Source organism: Cottoperca gobio, chromosome 1 (genome assembly GCF_900634415.1).
Source record: "Cottoperca gobio chromosome 1, fCotGob3.1, whole genome shotgun sequence".
Classification (NCBI taxonomy): domain Eukaryota; kingdom Metazoa; phylum Chordata; class Actinopteri; order Perciformes; family Bovichtidae; genus Cottoperca; species Cottoperca gobio.
The window spans coordinates 22,088,676-22,107,492 of NC_041355.1; the positions used below are offsets into that span (position 1 = coordinate 22,088,676).

The following is an 18,817-nucleotide window of genomic DNA, read 5'->3' on the forward strand; positions in this document are numbered from 1 at the left end:
TGTGTGGTGTGTGTGTGGTGTGTGTGGTGTGTGTGGTGTGTGTGGTGTGTGGTGTGTGTGTGTGTGTGTGTGTGTGTGTGTGTGTGTGTGTGTGTGTGTGTGTGTGTGTGTGTGTGTGTGTGTGTGTGTGTGTGTGTGTGTGTGTGTGTGTGTGTGTGTGTGTGTGTGTGTGTGATAGTTGTCAAAGTGTCAGCAGGTGGTTTGTGGTGATTTAAGATTGCTGATTGCTGCTGAACTGAAGTCTTAAGCAACCAAAGTGTATCAGAGATAAATGTTATTTATAGTCAGCTCAGCAAATACTATGAGCGGCAGTTGCAGTGGTCTCCTGCATTCACAAATCAAGCAACTAGCTTTCACATGGTAGATTCTAAGATATTTTTGAATATAAGAAACAATCCAAGAGATGGCTGACCACCTGACTAAGTGATAAGAAGAGAATACTTCTCTAAGAAACAGTTGAAACTTGATCAGCATGTGCTAGGCTAGCTGATGTTGGTTTACTAGCCTCCAATATACTAAAAAGCCTTTTTGATGAAAAGGACATGTCAAAGGACTAATGAATAAATAAAATAATCTTTGTTGAACGATTTACTTTCAACAGAATCTCATCGCCCATAACTGTAACAGCAATTGTTGCATGCTGGTTAGTTGCCTGGTAATAAGCCTGTTACATATAACACAAAAATACCCATTTCTGAGTTTTAAATGACAAGTTAATCATGTCGTAGATCATAATGCTTCGAGTGTAGGAGACTACAGTCAATGTTGTTACCAGGTGTGCGGAATTTAGTATCAGACTACAACTAATGATTATTTTCATTACAGATTAATCTGCTGCTTGTTGTCGCGAGTAATTGCTTTCTCTAAAGATAAATGCCCAGTATGCCAAGGGGATATCTTCAAATCGATTTAAACGAGTAACTGACAAATGATCCCAACCCTAATTTAGTGTCCTCTCTTTTTCTTCTTTACAGACTGCGACTCAGTGGGAGTACTGCAATGACTGGCCGGCATCCTAGCCATGCAGGGAGCGCTCACTCCACGGAAAAACAGCCATCTGTCCCTTCCCCCAAGCTCCATGTCCAGCGATCGACATCAAAAGAGAACATCACCATCCACTTCTCAGCTCTTGGGAAAGAGGAAGAGGAGGAGGAAGAAGAGCTGTACAGGACAACTGTCTCCACTACCTCAGCTGCTCAGGATGACTCAAACATTGTGACAGCCGTAGAAGCAAGTGAAGAGATGTTTGAATGCGTGCCATTGGACTCTGCAGCCAAGGTTGCTGGCACGCCTGAATCATCCAGACTTTCTGCAGTTTCTAAACATCACCCTAACCGTTCTCCCGCACAAACTCCGCCATCGCATAATGCTGAGCAAAAAGGCTCAACTTACAATTCTTCTCCCACTAAATCTTTGAGCTTTCCCTCCAGTGACAAACCCTTCTTCAGCATGATGAAGTCTCTTTCCTCTGACAGTGAGTCTTGTGAAGGGATCCCTGCTGCTCCTACAGTAAGGCATAGGCACCTGATGAAGACTCTTGTCAAATCGTTATCTTCAGATACATCCCAGGACTCGCCGTCCTCCTCTTCCTCTACACCCTTCCGTCTTCCAGAATCCCGCCTTAACTTGCAACTCTTCAAGCAATTCACACAGTCCCGGATGCCTTCTGCTACCACGTCGTCAGCTGGTGATTCCAAAACTGCACCTTCCTCTCCATTAATCTCAACTGATACCCGCAGTTTCTTCAAAGTTTCAGAAGTCGAGGCAAAAATTGAAGACACTAAGCGACGTTTCTCTGAGGCCATCTCCGAACCGCTCCAACTACTGAGTAAGATGATTGATGAAAAGAGTGGCAGCTTAGTTGGCAGCAGTATTTACCGGCCCAAGGTCCTCTCTGCCAGTGCCTCAGAACTGTCCAACATTACTTCTATCAACGGGCACCTGGAGAGCAACAACAATTACTGCATCAAGGAGGAAGAAGGAGGTGACCTAGAGGCTGAGAGCCCCAGCTTCAGGGCTTCTGGTCCAGCTGAATCATCTGTTCCCCCCTCTGTTGACACTAAGAGCCCTAACAGATCTCTACTTTCCATGTCATTGGACAAATGCTCAATGTCCGCTCTTGCTAAACAAGATGATGAGGACTTTTGCATCCTGTACAGTGACGACTTTGAGACTTATACTGAAACAGAAGGTGATAGAACTGATGATACTGGAACTGGGAGTCATACTAAAGAGCCACTAAGTGGTAGTACTGAACCATGCAGTGAAGATGAATCGGAAAGTATTGAGCCGGTACCAAGTGTGCCACACTATACTCTCATCATCCTTACTGTACTGGTCTATGGGTATTTTGTATTACCTCTCCCGAGTTACGTAGGAGGACTGCTACTTGGGGTTGGGCTGGGATTCCTTTTAGCCATTGGTGTTGTGTGGCTGACGGGACCGAAACCTTCTGACGGTGCTTTTAGACACTCCAGGCATCATGGGAAGCTGTGGAATCTGACCAAGTTGGACATTAAAGAACCAGAAATCTATAAGGTCAGTGAATATTCCTTGACTTCCTTGAATTCATTTTGTCATGCTGCAAACGCCTTTAATGCCTTTTTTTAAAGAATCATTCTGATGGACTTATTGTTCACATGTCAATTCTTTACATATTTGACAGTATTATTTTAGAGATTACATTATGAAAGCTGATTGTTTTTAAGCACTTCTCCCCCTCTAATTGATACGGACACTTATGATGTCCTGAGCTGAGCCAAGTGCTTTCATCTTGTCCAAACCGCCACACAAATACAAACTCCTCTCTTTATAGGTCACTGTATTATAGGAAAAGCTGTGACGCAATTGAAATGTTTTTGATGCTATCAAACAGATCTTTTTCTCTGTACTTATGTAGGCCAACTTTTTCTTCTTTCGGAAACAAAATCTGACGTTTAATTGGCTGATCATTACTTGAAGAGAACTGGTTCCTATGATCTGATGTTTTTATAGCTGTTCCCTACTCATACACATATAGTGGTGTATGTACTGAAATGACTTGGCTTTGGTTGGATACAAGTTATGGAAATTACCCTAAAGTTAGGACCAATTTAATAATCTGCAGTACACCCAGTGTGTCTAATTAGGAAATACCCCTCAAGTGTTTATTGGTATTGTACCCTGCTGCATCATGTCATGGAAATCAGTCCATGTCTAATACAGACTGTAGGGCTCTGTACAATATCATCATTTATCACAGTGTTTGATAGAATCACTTATTTATAAATTTAATCTAACATTCATTGTGTGAAGGTCACTAGTCTGTCATAGGGCTAATAATAGACAAGCACATACTTACCTTGACACCTATATGGAGCCCCTAAAGTCCTGTAAGGGGACATTATCACCTTTTTTAGGATTTCAAGGCCTCCATACCTATCTGCAATTTAAGAGTACATTTGAATTACAAGTGCTAAACTCTATGCCACGCCAAATGTGTTAATTAAAGCAACATACCAAAGAATCGTAATGTTTTGTTTAAATTATGAAAAACAGTACAACTAAAACAAATATGCCTTACGTGAACTTTTATAATGAAAGAGAATTTGACTTCCTCATGGCATTGTGTACATCTATGGACTGCTGTGAACAAAGGCAAACATACAATTTAAGATGCATATTTCTGTGACAGTTTTTGCATTGAAGTAACAAAGCAGCAAATAAACTAAATGTGGATCCTGGGCTGAATTTAGCCACAGGAAGTTCAAAGTGTACCACAGAAAGCGGATGACAACAAACTGTTGAAAATCCCCTTTCATCAGTGTGAAGACATGGTTACATGGGTGACAACACACTGAGCAGATGTTTACAGTGTCCTCAGGCGCAGTTTTGGATTCTTATCTTCTCCATGTTTGTAGTTGCTCAAAGCTTTTCTATCTTCAAAAGCTGAAAAGCATCCACAGCACATAGAAATTGCATTTTTATTGAACTCTATATAAATCTATATGGAAAAACTTACTTTAATTTAGATTGAAACTGTTTTTCTAGAATGAATATTTCCAAACTCATGCTTTAAATAAGTAATCTACATTATGTAAAATGATCATGTCTTCCCTTCAGGGCTGGATGAATGAGATATCAAACTATGACCCAGAGACGTACCATGCCACCCTGACGCAGTCTGTGTATGTCCGCTTGGAGGGCTCCATCATTCGTCTGTCCAAACCCAACCGTAACGTTGCCCGGCGTGCCACACACAATGAACCTAAACACGATGTCACCTACATCAGTCAGAAGATCTATGACATCACCAACAGCAAAGTATGTTCTTAGTATAGTTTTGATTTTGAAAATAGTTTGTAACTGAGTTAGAGGTCAATGATGGTTACGTGTTGAACTCGTAGTGCTTGTAAAGGATAACACCAGTAAATGTACAGATATGTAAGTTACAGCTAGTTTGTTAAATGCTATTGACTAAACAATGTTGCATTTTAACATAGACAATGACAAATACTACAGCATGGAAATGGTGTGTTGAAACCCAACTTTGTGTGATTCCGGTCTCCCATAATCTCTCCCCCCCCCCAGGTATATCTAGCACCTCAGAGCCTGGCCAGGAAACGTATATGGAACAAAAAATACCCCATATGCATTGAACTTGGCAAACAGGATGACTTCATGTCAAAGGCTGAGGGTGACAAATGTGAGGCCAGCGAGAGCATCAACAGCAGGGACAGAGCAGCACAGGAGCGAGGGTGCTCGTCTTCCTCCAGCAGAGAGCTGACCCTGTATCTGTTTGGAAGGACTGGGAGGGAGAAGGAGGAGTGGTTCCAGCGCGTTCTAGCAGCATCCAAGCTAAAGGCGGACTTGAAGAAAGCTTCAAGTGTTTCAGCAAGTAAGAGTGGTGAGCAAATGTGATGTTTGTGTCCACAAGATATTGCTCTCCTTCCATAGATGTAGAAGACAATTTTAGAGATTTGGGATCATTCTTCATCATTTTGTCTGAATGTCATTTTTTTTTTTACATTCAAAGCTTCTATTGAGGTTTTGGAATGAAGTTTTAAATGTCTGTCGTCTTTAATGACGTCGTCACCCTAAAAACAAGATCCCTTGAATAAAGTGATTCATTGAATTAAATTAGTAAAAAAATAAAATCAACTTTGAATTCTTCCAAACTAAGTATTTTTACTGCTGCATTTCTTTGGTATGAAATCTTATGAAAGTAATATTTTGAAATGCTAAACTCCAACAAATATGTATTGAAGCAGAATATTTGGCTGGATAAAAACATGATTGTAAAATGTTTGCATCTTTCTGTTTTGAATTATTTTTATTTATTTTTTGGACAATGAATAAATTGCAAATGTTTGGATCATACTTTGAAACAATATTAGTCAGCCCCCACTGGAATGAAACTTGACAAATGGTATAATACTAATAATATAAGTGTATTCTTATCTTTTGAACGGACGAGCAGAAAAAAGAAAAGAAGCTGCAGCATTCCAAAGTTGATTGACAATTTGAATGTCAACGTTATAAATCAATTTGAGCTATTCGGCACAGCCCTAATGTTTATGCACTTCACAGATGGAGAAATTCCAACCTTAAGTTTCGTGGTTTACAAACAGCCGCAACTTTGTCTGGTGCTTCGTCTTAATTCCCACCTTTTTCTGCCTTTTGCCGCGGCCCACAGCTCTGAGCTGTCACAGTCGCAGCAGCAGCCGCAGCAGTCTGGACGAGGTTCTGGCATCTCAGCCCAGGTCGAAGGACTCCTCCGTCTCCTCAACATCAGCAGGCAATGCCAAAACCAAGCCGCTACTGGACTACACTGTGTACATGGCCTCCTTACTGCCTGAACAGGCGGTAGTCAGCCCTGCAGCTGCCAGCCCTGCTCTGCAGAGCCCTCACAGCAGCCCTGGGGCTGATAAGAAGGTAGCACATACTCATCTTCCATTTGTACTATTAACACCTTTTCCTTTCTAATGTCCTTCCTTCGGTGACAAACTCGTGTCATTTGACCAATTTAACCTTGTTTAACAACAAGTGCTGATTGTGTGGCTTATCCTTGTATTGTAGGGGGTTAAATGTTTTAAATCCTGTTCACAGATATGAGATTCATATTCTTTTCTCCTAATGTTTTATTTTGAACTTGCCTACTGTTTCTTAAGCTTCAGAGCACCGCTTCAGCTCAGGTGCAGCCCCGGGAGGAGGAAAAGGAGGAGGCGACGGAGGAGGATAATGTTGCCTGGGTGAATGCAGCTCTTGGTCGGGTCTTCTGGGATTTCCTGAGCGAGCCCTACTGGGCTGAACTGGTCTCCAAGAAGATTCAGATGAAGCTGAGCAAGATACGGGTGAGTGGAGCCTCCACACAACCTTTCACTCCAGAAGGGGTTGAAATTTAAACGGCAACAACAACAACATGTGTCCAAGAGGGCTGTAACTAATGATTATTCACTGGCTTTAGATGCAGTGAGAGGGACAGAAACCCCTCATCCTTCAATTCTATCACTGTGTCCTCCTGTTTCTTTCTCATCCCGCCCCTAAAGGCAAACATGTTTTGCTTCGTGTGTTTTGGTCTCTGTGACGGTCCACATGGGACTGACACGTAGGGACAGTTGATTATAAGGTGTGGTGCAGTGTTCATTTTGTTGACAAAGAATAGATCTACTACTAAATATAAATATTGCTGTTATATAATGGTTTTATAAATGTACTCGTAGACTTAATGTGTTTTTATAAAATACATGTTGTGTCCTGTGCTGCGCCCACCCTATCAGGACTACAGCGGCAGCACACAATGAGCAGTCAGGAGGATTTAAAGGCAGTGTTCACTGACTACAACTAGACTATAAAATAGTTACGGTTTTATGTGATAAAGATAAGAAAATGCCCAGACTTTTAGTCAACTAAAATATACAAAAAAACCTAAATATTATAACATTTACCAAGGACATGTGACACAGGAATAAGTTAATTAAGAAAAGTTTAAGGAATAAAAACAAAATGAACACACGAGTGTTGTAGGACAGAGTGTGTTATCAATGTCAAAGTGTGTATGTGAATGACTGCATTTATATTTATTGTTCATGCGGGCACAATTTGATTTAGATCAGAATCTGCAATTAATTATTTGTGTACAGCTCAGCTCAGTTGTATTCTTTTGTTTTTTTTCAGTTGCCTTACTTCATGAATGACCTAACCCTGACAGAACTGGACATGGGCTCGGCCACTCCCAGAATCCTCGGGGCATCCAAACCCTCCATTGACTTCAGAGGCAAGACAGTAATCGATATCAAACACACACAAACACGCACACTTTCTGTAAGAGATGCTGGCATGTCTGGCCAGTAAAGCTCACGGTCTGGTACATTGAACTCCATGCGCTGTTTTCTGGGATGACTTCATTCACCTGCAGACTTTGCTTTTCTACAGAGTACACATGAGCGCTCATGAAAGCACACCATCTCTGCCGGTCAGTTAGCTATGTCCATATTAGAGATAACAGGTAGATAGACAACTAGCTATCTGTTATCTATCAGGATACATTTGCCTTGAAGCTTATTGAAAGTGTCGGGTTTCCCCCAGGAAATTGGTCCCCCTGCACCCCTCCCTCACTTGAGTGGGTGCATTAGCTAAAGTGCATATATGCATGTGTGCCATCACATACACAAACACAAGTTTTCACACATTCTACAATGACTTGTACACACACATAATTAATTTAATTCCAAGGACATTTTCAAAGCTTCTGTGAAAATAGGCCAGTTAAAACGTTTCTCCTTCTTGAAGGCACTGGCTCATTAACACAATATCCTGCAATGAAATTCATCTAGTGTGGCAGTGACATCATTGTGCTACATCACTACACAAGGAAAGTCCAAGAATTTTTAGTTTAATTTCCAAAATCAATTATAGGATAACACGAATAATATATTGTGCAGGGAGAGGAAAATGTTTTCATGACCACTACCTAAATAATACAAAGTGATATTCATAGTATCAATATTAGGTCACTATGCTAATTCTAATGATCAAAGAGGTGTGGTCAGTTCTTGCAGGTAAAGCTTTTCCTGCTTCTCTTGATACTGTATATGTTCTTAGATCATCTCCATCACTCTTTGGAGGGTGAACAATAGTTGCATCTGCTATTCCCTTGCATATATGTGAATTTGAACTCTAGCTGTGTTCAAGCACACACAGGAGAAATAGTTTAGCTGAGTTTAACTGGAACAGTACGAGTGGAGAGAACAAGACAAAGCTTTTTTTAAATCATGCCTGATTTCACAATGGTCATCACTCAGTGCACTTCCTGCTTCGCTGCCATGCTCAGAGGTGTGAACACAAGTGACAAATAAGAGAATTCTAAATATCTTGGCAGCGTGCAAATAGATAACGATGAACATGCATCACGTTCCTGTGATGAATAAAGTCTTAATGTCATTAGTACTCAGTTCAAATTCATAGCAAGAATTAGGGCTTTGTAACAATCTTTCCAGAAATCCAAATAATTTGCATTACAAGAAATAGTGTGACATGTCAAATGGGGTGAATCTACTACATAAATACACACGTGGACAGAAGGGACATGTTGTCCCATGACTGGCCTCTGCTCCCATTCTTTCTCTTGTGTACTGTTGTGACTAACGAGAACATGTGCTGAGGTTGTGTCAGGATGACATGCTCTCATCCTAAATCTCCATTGAAGACAACACTGTCCAGACTGGGATGCTTTACAATATTACCAGACTGTATAAAAGAAATAGATTTATCGAGTGTGACGTCAGCTATTGGTTTTTGCACCACTGTTTTGGAGCCTCCAGTTTGGCATTATGGCCGTCACCATCTTGTTTTTTTGGAACCAGAAATTATCATATTTGGACGAGAGGGAGGAGCTGGTGAAGAGCAGTTCCAGGTTCCAGTCGCATGAAAAACACTAAGTTACCAGCTAATACTAGTGCTAGCTCAATTAGCAAGGCGTACTCTAAACGGGACCATCATTTAAAAAAATGACCGAGGTAATAAATCAAGAGAGAAGTAGGGTCATTTTCTCATAGACGTATATACAATCTGACTTCTTCTGGCAACCAGTAGAGTCGCCCCCTGCTGGCCATTAGAAATAATGCATGTTTAAGGCACATCCGCATTGACTTCACTTTTCAGACCTGGAGGATGCCAAGAACATGTGCTTCAGCAGACCGAATAAATGAGCAATAGTAAAACATACACAATAACAACACTAACTGCTTCATTCAGTTAACACAGACAACATTTACTGTGCATCACATTGGAGCCTAACCCACACTTACGCCCACTCAGCTTGTCAGAAGAAGTCTCATGCACAATAGGGTTTTGTACAATAGATCCTGGAAAACACTTCATGATTGAGGGCTTTGCTTCCAGAATAGAATTTGATTGGTTAGTGAGGTCTTAGCGGAGTACAGTGCAGTCGGGCCTTAAGCACTTTAGCAGGTCTTCTGGTCTGTGGATCGGATAAATGGAGGCTGAGCTATGTGAGGTCTTAGCTTTGCGAGGGGCCGTACATTCGCCTGCTGCAATCGCACAACTGTGTTGGCTCAGGTTTTCAGCTGACGGTGTACTAGTTTTGATCAGAAGGAGCTTTGCATGTCATTTGAAGACACGCATCAGCGTCGAGCTTTCCATCGCTTTTGTACCACGTTGCTTCTCTCACTCTCCCTTTCATTCAGTGACATATCCGTCTCTTCAGCCGTTTCATATGTACATTCTCCAACTTTTTCCTCTTCCTCTTGCATTCCCTTTCATACCATCTTCCTCTTTGTGTCCTCACTCACTTTTTAGTTTGAGTATCTCTCTTCCTCCCTCCTGTGTGCTATGAGTCACCGCCTCACCGCACAACCCTAGAATGAGAGCAAGAATTGATTGCATCTCTAGCTCAGATGGCAATGGCATTTATTGAAAGTGTTCCAGGCAAAACACTTCAACAGCCACTCCAAACACAATCGGCATATAAAGCCACTATTTGCTTGATGTTGTGGATAGGTCTTCAGCTCTAATTGCACTTTCATTCGGGAACTGCAATATGTTGCCAAATGTTTTGATTTCTTTCTAACTGATTGCCAGTGAATTGATCACCAGATCACCCACTGCCATTTAAAACACAAAAGTGCTTCCCTAATGTAGACGGGTTTCTCGCCAGTGAAAGGAAGCGGGGAAGAGGCCCATGCTCCAAAACAAAAGACTAAAGATAACCTACAATGGCACTCGGAGAGCGCAGACCTCACCCAAGGCCAATGGTGCATTCTCTTGCTCCTCCAATGGTCTCATTACCCGAGTTGTGAAGCCGACTTCACTGTGTTTATGAACTTTAAGTCGTATTGTGAAAACAACATGGACATCTTGTGTTGTATTTTATTGCTCAGAGTGGTCAAACAACACGGTGATGGCTGTTGCAGAGTTGTTGACGTGAGTTTTCCAAGTCAGGAACAAATCTTCTCCGATTATTCCGATACCACATGAATGCAGCACGTATGCTCCATCTCTCAATGTAAACAGAAGTGAAACGTGTGCGCGTCTGCCCGTGTTTCGGACCCACTCCTAAATGTAAGGGGTTCTTCCTTGGCCCATGCTACTGACTTCCACGTAGTTTGATGAAAATCGAGCCAGCAGTTAATCCTGCCGATAGACGGACAAACAGGCCGAACTCCTTGGCGAAGGTAATAAAGGAATTTAGCTTTACTGAGCCCTGTGCATGTTTCTGTTGTCTGCTGCGTGTTTCCATGATCGATAGCCTTTTACCTTGAAGTGGTAGTTAGAAAACTTTGAGTGGAAATAGTGAGTTTAGTTTCCCTTTTTTTGAAATTTACACTGGTGTTACAGTGGCTGTATCCTCTAGGCGCCTCAAGTTCTGCCTTCATTGTGTCTGAGCCGGCTCCTTCCTGGAACAAGCACGCTGAGTGCAATGGATCGATGAACCTCTCCAGCTGTGTGTGTGTGTGTGTGTGTGTGTGTGTGTGTGTGTGTGTGTGTGTGTGTGTGTGTGTGTCTGAATGTGTCTGTCCATGCACATTCGTGTTTGCGCACACTCTGCTTCATGCTCATCAAATAATGTCAATTTCTGAATGTATACAAGCAGTCACGCTGTATGTGTGAAGACATTTCTTCACAGTATGTGCAAGACAGACTCCCAACTCTACACCATACGGCTTCACACCAATTAAAGAAGCCCTGCCTTGTGTCCAGCAGCTTGCACTGAGGCTCTTCTCTCCTCTCTCCCAACTAACAAACCTCAGTGCCCTGCATAAAGCCAGGCCCACTGTTCACTCTGTATCTGACTGCCTCACTGTCTATTTTTACGTAGTGCTTTCCTTAAACCTACTTTGACTGTCTTCTAACCTGCTTTTATTCATTTTGCTTTCATTTTCCCTCCACTTTCTTTCTGTCTGACTCACTATCACTGCTTGTATTTCTCTCTGGCACACCAGACTCATTGCAATATCACGTCATTTAGCATAACCAGCCGGTGCAGCGTGGAGAGGGCATCCGGTCTCAGTGCCCTTTGTCCTCAGTGTTTTTTGCCTTCCTGTACGACAGTCAGGAAAATGCTTAATTTGAACTTGATATTTGATGTTCAACACAATGTGGTGTTTTCATCTACATAATAATTTAAATAAAACAATCCGTCGGTACACCTGTTACCAGCTAAGCATTAAATAATCATGATCAAAACATACAATCAAAGATAATATGAACAGCTGGTAAAATAAACAAAGTGACAAAATGTTTAAATTGCTGTGGGAATAAAGGAATTCTGTAAATGTCGTTACAACTGCAGTTATTGTAACACTTTAGATGTGATGATAAAGGCTTGTATAGTTTTTGGTCTAGGTGCTTTACTTGTATTGTTAGAGAGCTGTACGTACCCTGTACATCCTCTCTACAACCTTGTGTACTTGTTTCCTTCATGTGCCCGGGCCATGTGTCTGAGTTGCAGGAATGTGTCTTGGTTTAGAATCTCTTGGTTCGTCTTTTCTGCGTCCTCTGCCGCCTCCCAGTGGTGTAAAGAGAAATCACACACATGTTCATGACTAGATGTGGCTCTTTGTACACAAAAACATGTGATCCAGCGTTGTAAAAAGAGAAGAGGAAGAAAAACAGAGTGAACATAGCCTGCCCCATGCAAACCAGGCTTTTGATTGAGGCTTTCAAGGAGTTTGTATAATCCAGAGTACAGCAGGTTTGGTAGAGCAGATGTAAAAGGACTAGAGAAATAGAGGGAGAGCCCTGTTTATGCAGCCAGTGCCCCCCTGCTGATATCAAACGGGGGCTAGGGGGGGGGGGGGAGTTTGTGTGCTCTCCAACTGTTTCTCCTCTGTTCAAAGGACCTTGTGATCTCCTTCTTTCTTTCCCCCTCCCTTCACCAAGACTTTCAGTGCGTCTTTCTCCACTAAGCGGCAGGGATCAAGAAAATAAAATCTGTTGGAGTCCCCACTTCTGTGATGCTCGGGGTGGGAGGAGGAGGAGGAGGAGGAGGAGGAGGAGGAGGAGTGCTGCAGAAAAGAACAAGGCAGCTAGGGAAGAATCTTAGAGGTGGGGAAACAAAAGAGTGAGAGATTTAACAAGCAGCGAGGACGACGGTGGCCTTAAAACTCAGAGCCATTCTGCTTTAACTCTGGTTCTCGTGTCCCTCGCGGTCGTGGTTGGTCAATACGACGATATTTGTCAACCGGTACAATTTACTTTATGCACACCATTGTATCATGACTAGGCATTGGATGATATGAACATTTCAGGTCACGATTATTCTGGCCAAAATAATTGCAATTCATAATCATCAAAATATGCTTTAAACTTAAATTGGTACTAAAACATAATCTCTTCACTTTAAAAATGTTAAGAAACAAATATTTTCATTGCAAAATCATTTTTAGTGAAAAAGCAACAATTAATCTTGGAGAAGGTCATGTTTCATTTCAGGACTATCCTTATAATGGAAGTTCACCAGTGTATTGTTTTTAATGACTACTTGTGTGTAGACGTAGATTTCTCTGTTTTACTGCTTATTTTTCTCCAAATCTTCCACTTCACAATTTCACTTCTTCAATGTTTCTCTCAGATCCACATTTCTAATCCATCTGTGTCTCCTTTTAGGTCTGTGGTTTGACCTGGAGATTTCTTACAGTGGTTCCTTTCTGATGACCCTGGAAACCAAGATGAACCTCATTCGCCTGGGCAAGGAGGGAGAAAGCGACCGCTTTGGGGAATTTGGCAAAGATGGGTGAGGCTGTCAAACACACACCTTTTACATTTCACATTTGTGGTTTGATGAGATTTCCCCCTCTACTTGACATTAAAAAGTGTACATGTCAAGTGTCTGCCACATTCTGTCTGGCTCTCACTTAGTATTCTTTATCTTTGCTGTCTTTTATATCTTCTCTATTGCCTCTCTACCTTCTGGATTCCACCTTTTGTGCGGCTGTTAATCGGATGTGTTTCTGCTCTTGGTGAGTGCTGCTTGACTTTCAGCAATGATCTCTTTTGTTCACCTCATTCTCTACTTTTGTACGTCTCATTTCATGTGACCACCCAAAGCTTCATCTCATGAAGTATTCATTTCTTAGTGTGTTCAGTGCATTCTTCTGTATTCACAAATCCAATGAAACTATGTTAACGTGTCGGTAAAAATGAGACCGATCAAACTTTTTCTCTCCCACTACCAACACCTATCCAGAGTATTAGATTGGGTGCATCCAGAAAATCCAGTGTGTGTACAGTATGCACCACTCAGGGCTGGACTGATTACCAGAGAAGGAGAAGTGAGCTACCTTTTGCCACTCCTCAGGAAACTAGTTAAGATTCAGTTTCACATCAAATTACATCTCAAAGTTGAAGACGATGGAAGCACTGAGCAGCAGGTTGTTTCAGGCTACCTTCACTGAAATATTTCTCAAAACTTTGAGAGCGAGCAGTCGTGTGATGCCCCGCGTCACCTTCTGATTGTCTACATACCTCATTTGTTCATTGTTTTGTTGGTGCATTACGATAAACTTATTTTACAAAGCACAATGAAACTGTGTGTGTGTGTGTGTGTGTACTCGTTCTAATCCATGTGTGTTTGTCTATGTGTTTCCAGATACAGGCCACGGACCTACTGCCTGGCTGATAGTGATGAGGAGTCGTCCAGCGCCGGCTCATCAGATGAGGAAGACTCCTCAGAGCTCTCGACTGACTCGGCCGGAGCAGAAGGGTGAGAATGAGTTCATATTCATTCTCTGTGCTCACCTAAAGGAGAGTTTCTGTATTGTTCAACCTGGACTCTATTCTCTCGTGTTTTTGTGACTAATGGGGGAAAACGATTGTTGAAATTGGTCCAGTATTGCGTGAGAGCGCTGCAGCCGATGAACGGGCTGTAAAGTAATCGTTCGGGGCAATTCTGCACCATCAATGTACGTCCTCTAAAAGTGGTTATTGCTTCTAACCAAGTCTCACTTAAGGAGACGTCTCGATCTCTCGTTGCTTCCGCATCGTGGAAATCAGCTAAATATTCAGCCATGATATTGAAAATATTTTAGATGACACTATAATCATGAGATTGTATTATATTAAAAACATGTATTTCATAATCATTTAATAAAAAATAAGAGAGTTCAAAGCCTGGTCTGTTTCAAAGTGTATGACACAGATCTTCTAGTAGTGAAGGACTCGCAAAATACTTATTTGAATTGTTTCTAGGAATTCAGAAAATAAATATCAAAATAAAGTTTTGGATTACTTTGAAGTACAACTACACTAAATTCCCAATGTGACTTCAACCCTAACCCTTCTTTCGAATACAGTTTGGTTGGAGGCCACAAACCCAGCAAGATCATGCGCTTCGTGGACAAGATCACCAAGTCCAAATACTTCCTGAAGGCCACAGAAACAGAGTTCATCAAAAAGAAAATGGAGGAAGTGTCGAACACACCACTTCTGCTTACTGTGGAGGTGCAGGAACTCCGAGGAGTGCTGGCCGTCAACATCCCCCCTCCACCCACCGACAGGTTATGGTATGTGAAGGATGTTTTTCTACAACCTCATTTGTGGAATGCTGTGCAAAGTTAATTTCCAGTGAATGAATCACATCATCCTTAGAGAGGAAACACGGCCAACTCTGAATATTACAACATCTTTCAGGTTTCTTCTCTCGTGTCAACGCTTACATACTAGTTACATACTTCAATCTCTAAGTAGTGGATAGCTCCTGTGAAACATACTGATAATGATATCTGTACTCTGAACAACTGAATGTCAGGTTGTTCTAACCTGCATGTTTTATGTAGCACCTGGTTCAGTACATCACTGCCCTCTGCTGGTGACGACCCTACTCTGCGTTGCATCAACGGACCTTTTTCACAGCAGACGTTTTGACATTCCTGCTATGAGCAGCCAAAATGTCAAGTGTCAACTCTTAATAGTGTTTGTAAGCAAATCATTAATTGTTGTGACCTTTTCTGTTGTAGGTATGGCTTCAGGAAGCCGCCTCACCTGGCGCTGAAGGCGCGGCCTAAGCTGGGAGAAAGAGTAGTGACTCTGGCTCACGTCACAGACTGGATAGAGAAGAAACTGGACCAGGAATTCCAGGTATTAAAAAACGGGGTCAGAGACACAGCACCAGGTCGCACCAGGTCGGGATGACATATTCAAAAGTTCACCAAAGTTGAACGCACCATGTGATCCACTGCATCCGTTCCATTTAAATGACCTGCATTTGGTCTGAAATGTTGCCGTTATAAATACTGGTGCCGAGACCTCATATTTTCTAATTATATTCAACTTGTAAATCACCGAACAATGTAAATAAATCCAAAGATCTAAGCCATCCAACATCTTTACATTCTCCATATGATCCTATCTTGCACAATGCCAAACATTTGCTTAATATTTGTACATTCTTACATGTGTCAAAGTGTGTCAAGAAAAAGTGTCCTACTGTCTGCCCATCATTCTCTCTCCTCCTTTTTAGAAAATCTTTGTAATGCCAAACATGGATGATGTATGGCTGACTGTCATGCACTCTGCCATGGACCCACGGACAGCCGGCGGGCCCTTAGTCGGCCTCTCAGTGGACCCAGAGCCTTCCCAGCCAGAGAAGGACAGCACCTGAAGATTGTTTACAGTATTTCCTCGAGCTTGTGAATGGCTCAAAATGGGAACTGGAGCCAAAGTTGATCAGCCAGACGCCACTGTAATACAAATCCATTCCCGTGGTGAGTGGGTTAGAAGAAACCTTATGAATTTTAAAGAAATAAGGTAGTCGACCAAGGAAACACTAAAGACAAACTGTCGCTTGCTGCTCTGATCAGTAGTATTCATTGTGCCAGAGGAAGAGGGGATTTGTCTTTGAAGGATTTATATAACTTATTGATTAGGGACTGATATGTGAAGAGACTCATGCTTGGCTCTGTTGGATGAAGTTAATAAGGAGAGTATATGGGGATACATACAGGAAGTCTATAATGTGCTTTAGCGCGTTGATGTGGAAGCATTCACCAGATACCTTACAGCCTGCACATGACACGTCTCTGCTGCGGCTAGAGAGTCAGATGGTAACACGTTTATTCTAGAAATACAGTAAGAGGAGTTTTACAAAATGACTAGAGGTGTTTCATTGTGAAGGATTAGTGTGCGATGGAGTTTCCATTGTTGAGAATGAACAAAGTGTAAAGGGGCTGTCAGAGAAGCTCAGATACTTGATGTTTGATTTCTTTACCGTGAAACATTAAAACTTTGTGTCTTTATGTCACTGTTTTTTGGTCAGGTGTTAATAGTTAACAGTATTTATTTGTCCTGTGAACACACCCTGAACACCTCCCTTCATTTGCCAAGACCCCTTTTTTTATGCCAATGATGCCCTTATTCATGTCTATGTGGAAATAAGTGTCATTCAAAAGTGACATTCACTATGTCAATTCCATACTAGTGACAAACACAATAAGTACAATGATAGAAACTCAAGGTGAACTCGTGTGATCTCGTATAAATATTCTATATAAGTGTATGTTTGATAAGAAGTATGAGATCTCTAACATGTTTATTGAATGTATGTGTGGATGGTTTTGGTTCCTATTGTTATTTTACAACAGCAGTTTTTACCCAGTCAAGTTTTGACTGTAGTTTGCAAATGATTGCACAAATACAAGTTTTCTTTTAGTTTTCTTATGACAAACATCCCTCTAAGAGACAAGTGAGAAAAAACAATATTCTGGTGATCCATTTTCCATGTCTGGTCTAAAAGAAATTCTCTCCTGTGTTTATGCCTTAAAAGCATGTTTCTTCAGGATAATCTTTATAAACTATAATTTTAACAGTCGGGGGGGAGAAGTTGTGCCACGTGATTTTATAAATAAATAAAGTTGTGCTAGGATAATTTAAAATAATCTAATCTAAATTGCTTTTTTTTCATCCATGAAAAAGGGTGAACAGTTTTTGGCACGTGGAAAGAATGTTTTGTTAGAATCACTTTTCTCAATATGTAATTAATTTCTCCACGCATTCTTAACACGAGGTACATTGGTGGATGTACCTCGTGTTTAGAGTGCGTAGAGAAGTTTAAAACTCCCCTCGAAGAAAACATGGACGCTTCTAGTACTATTTAGAACATGTAGCGGTACACTTTGGCCTATGGTGGCTAATATTAGTATTGCAAAAAACCTTATTTTTCACCTGTTCTTAAATCATCAGGAGAGAAAAGGATTCAGATCAGACTTAGAAAATGGATCACCAGAATTTCTTTTTCACCTTGCATCTTTTTCCAGATGTGTCATTCAATCGTATGGTGGTGTATTTATCTGGACATCATTTCTACCTAATTGTGTTAATGATTTAGTTGGAAGTTAATTTAAATGACCAACTTCAATATGTGACAGTGCTTTAAAAAGACTCTACCTGCCATACTGTATGTACAACAATTGGATAAAGTTAAGGTACGTACTGTAAAGTAGAGCATCTATTGCCAAGAATGTAGCCTTACCTGCAGGTTCCCTTCCTGAGAATCCCTTTTTAACCAGGTCATGTTTCTAATCAAACCAAAGTCCTTTGAATAGGCCTGTAGTGCCAGATCTCTCTGCTCAAAGCTGCACATCCTGTATGCATATAGAATTGTGAGGTAATATTTACAAGTGCGCTACAATACCTACATTAACATTGTTTACGGGAAGTCTTACCTTGTTGTAATTGTTGCTCTCTTAGGATACTAAAGCACTGTAACACGAAATGGATTGTCTTTCTCTTTATGCCTTGGTTACTTTTTTGTTAAGTATTTGTTTTTCAATGACTACACAAGGTGGGTTATGGTTGTGTTTTTGTCTACTTCTTGAAATAAATGGAATGAAATAAGATTTTTGAGGATATATGAAGATCATGACATGATTTGTATCTGTGAATTATTAATCACTTTTTAAGATGTAATTATAAGGCCAAACAAAGTGATTATGTGTATCTGCCTTATTTATAGAGCAAAATAAATCTATCATTGAAAGCCTTTTTGATTTTAGCTTCTGATTTTGTATTCTGAAATGCAAATCTTTCCTACTTTGTATTTACTCCAGATTGATATAAAGCTTTTTCTAGTGTGTTTAAAAATAAAATAATTAATTTGGCTGCAGGATTGCACGTCAGTGATCAAGTATTACTGTATTATAATGACTAATGCAGTGTTTGATAGCTACAGATATAAAAATGCATAAAATATTAATTACTCATGTTTTCTATATAAAAACTAGATGTGTAATTTCTTATAAACAGCATAATATAGTGTAGTGCAATACAGTAGGCCCTACTTGAATGCACTTAGTGATTGAAAGTACTAACCATGTATATCTCT

At 40.9% G+C, this 18,817-nt stretch overlaps 1 protein-coding gene across 6 annotated transcripts in view; it reads left to right on the top strand.

The window, feature by feature from the left end:
• Positions 1 to 18,475, top strand: part of LOC115013362 (testis-expressed protein 2-like) — a 30,534-nt gene extending 12,059 nt beyond the window's left edge. For 2 of the 6 annotated variants that reach the window (XM_029439609.1, XM_029439601.1), the window contains 11 exons: positions 975 to 2,538; positions 4,102 to 4,302; positions 4,570 to 4,885; positions 5,675 to 5,913; positions 6,150 to 6,332; positions 7,156 to 7,255; positions 13,108 to 13,234; positions 14,090 to 14,203; positions 14,793 to 15,002; positions 15,456 to 15,576; positions 15,959 to 16,099. In XM_029439609.1, the coding sequence (XP_029295469.1) occupies positions 1,000 to 2,538; positions 4,102 to 4,302; positions 4,570 to 4,885; positions 5,675 to 5,913; positions 6,150 to 6,332; positions 7,156 to 7,255; positions 13,108 to 13,234; positions 14,090 to 14,203; positions 14,793 to 15,002; positions 15,456 to 15,576; positions 15,959 to 16,099 (3,291 nt within the window). In that variant the 5' untranslated portion in view covers positions 975 to 999. Of the gene's footprint in view, positions 1 to 974; positions 2,539 to 4,101; positions 4,303 to 4,569; positions 4,886 to 5,674; positions 5,914 to 6,149; positions 6,333 to 7,155; positions 7,256 to 13,107; positions 13,235 to 14,089; positions 14,204 to 14,792; positions 15,003 to 15,455; positions 15,577 to 15,958 lie in introns of those variants that run through there. The other 4 variants (XM_029439628.1, XM_029439647.1, XM_029439638.1 and 1 more) reach the window with 4 other exon arrangements.
• The last annotated feature ends 342 nt before the right edge of the window (positions 18,476 to 18,817 follow it).